The sequence below is a fragment of the Cynara cardunculus genome, assembly GCF_001531365.2.
Source record: "Cynara cardunculus var. scolymus isolate 2C chromosome LG 10, CcrdV1, whole genome shotgun sequence".
NCBI classification, from domain to species: domain Eukaryota; kingdom Viridiplantae; phylum Streptophyta; class Magnoliopsida; order Asterales; family Asteraceae; genus Cynara; species Cynara cardunculus.
This window is the reverse complement of record NC_037537.1, coordinates 250,782-252,763: the sequence shown is the minus strand read 5'-3', so window position 1 is coordinate 252,763 and position 1,982 is coordinate 250,782. Positions and strand designations below refer to the sequence as shown.

At 37.9% G+C, this 1,982-nt stretch overlaps 1 protein-coding gene across 1 annotated transcript in view; it reads right to left on the bottom strand.

The window, feature by feature from the left end:
* Window positions 1–825: 825 nt before the first annotated feature.
* LOC112519792 (RRP15-like protein) overlaps window positions 826–1,982 on the bottom strand; it is a 9,574-nt gene continuing 8,417 nt past the window's right edge. The window contains exons 8-9 of the mRNA XM_025128053.1: window positions 1,654–1,752; window positions 826–999 (exon numbers count right to left, since the gene is read on the bottom strand). Of these exons, the coding sequence (XP_024983821.1) occupies window positions 943–999; window positions 1,654–1,752 (156 nt within the window). The 3' untranslated portion in view covers window positions 826–942. The remainder of the gene's footprint in view (window positions 1,000–1,653; window positions 1,753–1,982) is intronic.

Genomic DNA, 1,982 nt, shown 5'->3' with positions numbered 1-1,982 from the left:
TTTTGTCGCGATTAGGCCCGGTAGGGACCGGTTAAGGCCCGGCCCGAGACCGAATTTTGGCCACCTCTACTTGAGCCTATAAGAGTTCGAGTAAATAGCCACTTACTACTAATGTTTCAAATCTAATGATTTAAAGGTCGAGAGTCTTACCCAGTAATAAGCATAATAAAAACCAAGAGTCTTACCCAGTAAAAACATTATAAGGATCGAGAGTCTTACTGGATGAGAAAAAAAACTCTTAACTGGTAAGCGCTTGTTGATGGCTAAGAATGTGTAAATGAGAGTAATTTCTTTTGCCGTGTAAGTGAGAGTTTAATTTCTTTTGTTGGTAAACATTTGGTAAAACGGCCCCCTTAGTCGAACCTTAATAGGTTCTTTGGTGCAATATAAATCCAAAACATTGGTTTTAGTGGATTCTAAAGGTTTGACGATTGAAATCGAAATAAGAAAACGATCGTACAATTAACCAGCCGTTTCTTTCTTCGATACAAGTAGGTCATACATTTGTGGACCCCACTCACGATTTCTTGGCTAAAATGAGGCAGAACTTTACAATAAAAAGGTCAAAAAAAATGAAGGAAGAAATGAGGATGTGGTGAAATATCTCATCTGCCTAGGGTTTGATTTCAACAATTATGGACACCAAGTTTATCGACATTGACTTCTTGCAGTCACAGAACTGGTCTACGCATAGCCAGCCTGGGACACCCTTTCAGGAAAAATAAGGAAGAAGTGAGTTTTGGCCACCTCTGACACCATCTAAGAGAAAGTTAACCATCCATTTTGTACCAAATTGGTCTCTCGTATAAACAGTACTCGTACATATAGAATACAATTTGCTTACAAATTTCTTCAAAACCCTAGAAACAAAATCATCTCACTTGAATATAAGCAGCAAAACTTACACAGATAGTACTCATAAAACTTTGACGTTTACATGATCTAATCATCGTCGTCTGATGAACTATCTTCTTGTCTTCCAAAATCGTCAGTTGCATCCTACACACATCCATAACAATTCCAGATTTAGTACCCACCTGTTGCTTCTCAAACCATTATACTTTGACTTCTCCCCAACAAAACAAAACTCAATATATCCCACTCTAAAGCAGCTCCAACCCAGAGGGTGTGAGCAAAAAACAGACACTAGAGGAGACAGAAATGTAAGTGAAGAAAAACATTATAACCCCTCCGTCCCAAAATTAGTATCCACGTTGCAATTCCACTCTCAAGGGTGTTTGGTTAGAGGTATTAGGCAGTAATCGATGAGAAATTTTATATAATATAATGTGCTCATTCCCCATAAGCCCAAATCTTCATTCCAGGTTAAACTCAAAGGGAATGAAAATGTTATTTCCATTTTCATTCCAGCCTGAACAAAAACAGCACCTTGATTATGAGATGAAGAAAATTATTAATCCTCCCACTGTTATTAAGGGTAAAATTGTCATTTAGTTGATTAAAAAGAGTAATAATTACACATTCTAAAACCGTTTGCCATTTTAATTCTAGACAATTATTTTGGGGCGAACAAGCAATTTTAGACATAATCTAAGTGCAAAATAAAAACCAAACCAGACACCTTTTTTCCAAAGTTTCATCGAAAGAAAAGTTCAGATAAAAAAGAAAATAGAAGAGGGAGAGAGTTCTTACAGCTGCCTTATCCCAGTCCTTTAACTTTGCAGTCGTCAACATATAGTTATCGCGTAAAGGAGCCCAAGCAGGACCTTCTCCATCGCCCCCACTTGCAACCTGTATCGTAAACCAAAGGTACAAGAATTAAGCAGCCTGGACAACCAAATTCCACTGAAAAGTTTACATTTTGTGTTACGAATGAGAATGATCCTAGTCTTGACCCAACTAGTGGACTTAAGCCCAATGTGTGGAAAGTATATTCCAGGAGGCCCAAGGCCCACTAAGTGTTGTTACGTATGATAGTTTAAATAAGCTATTGCCTTCCTCCATGAGGGGCATGCAGATAA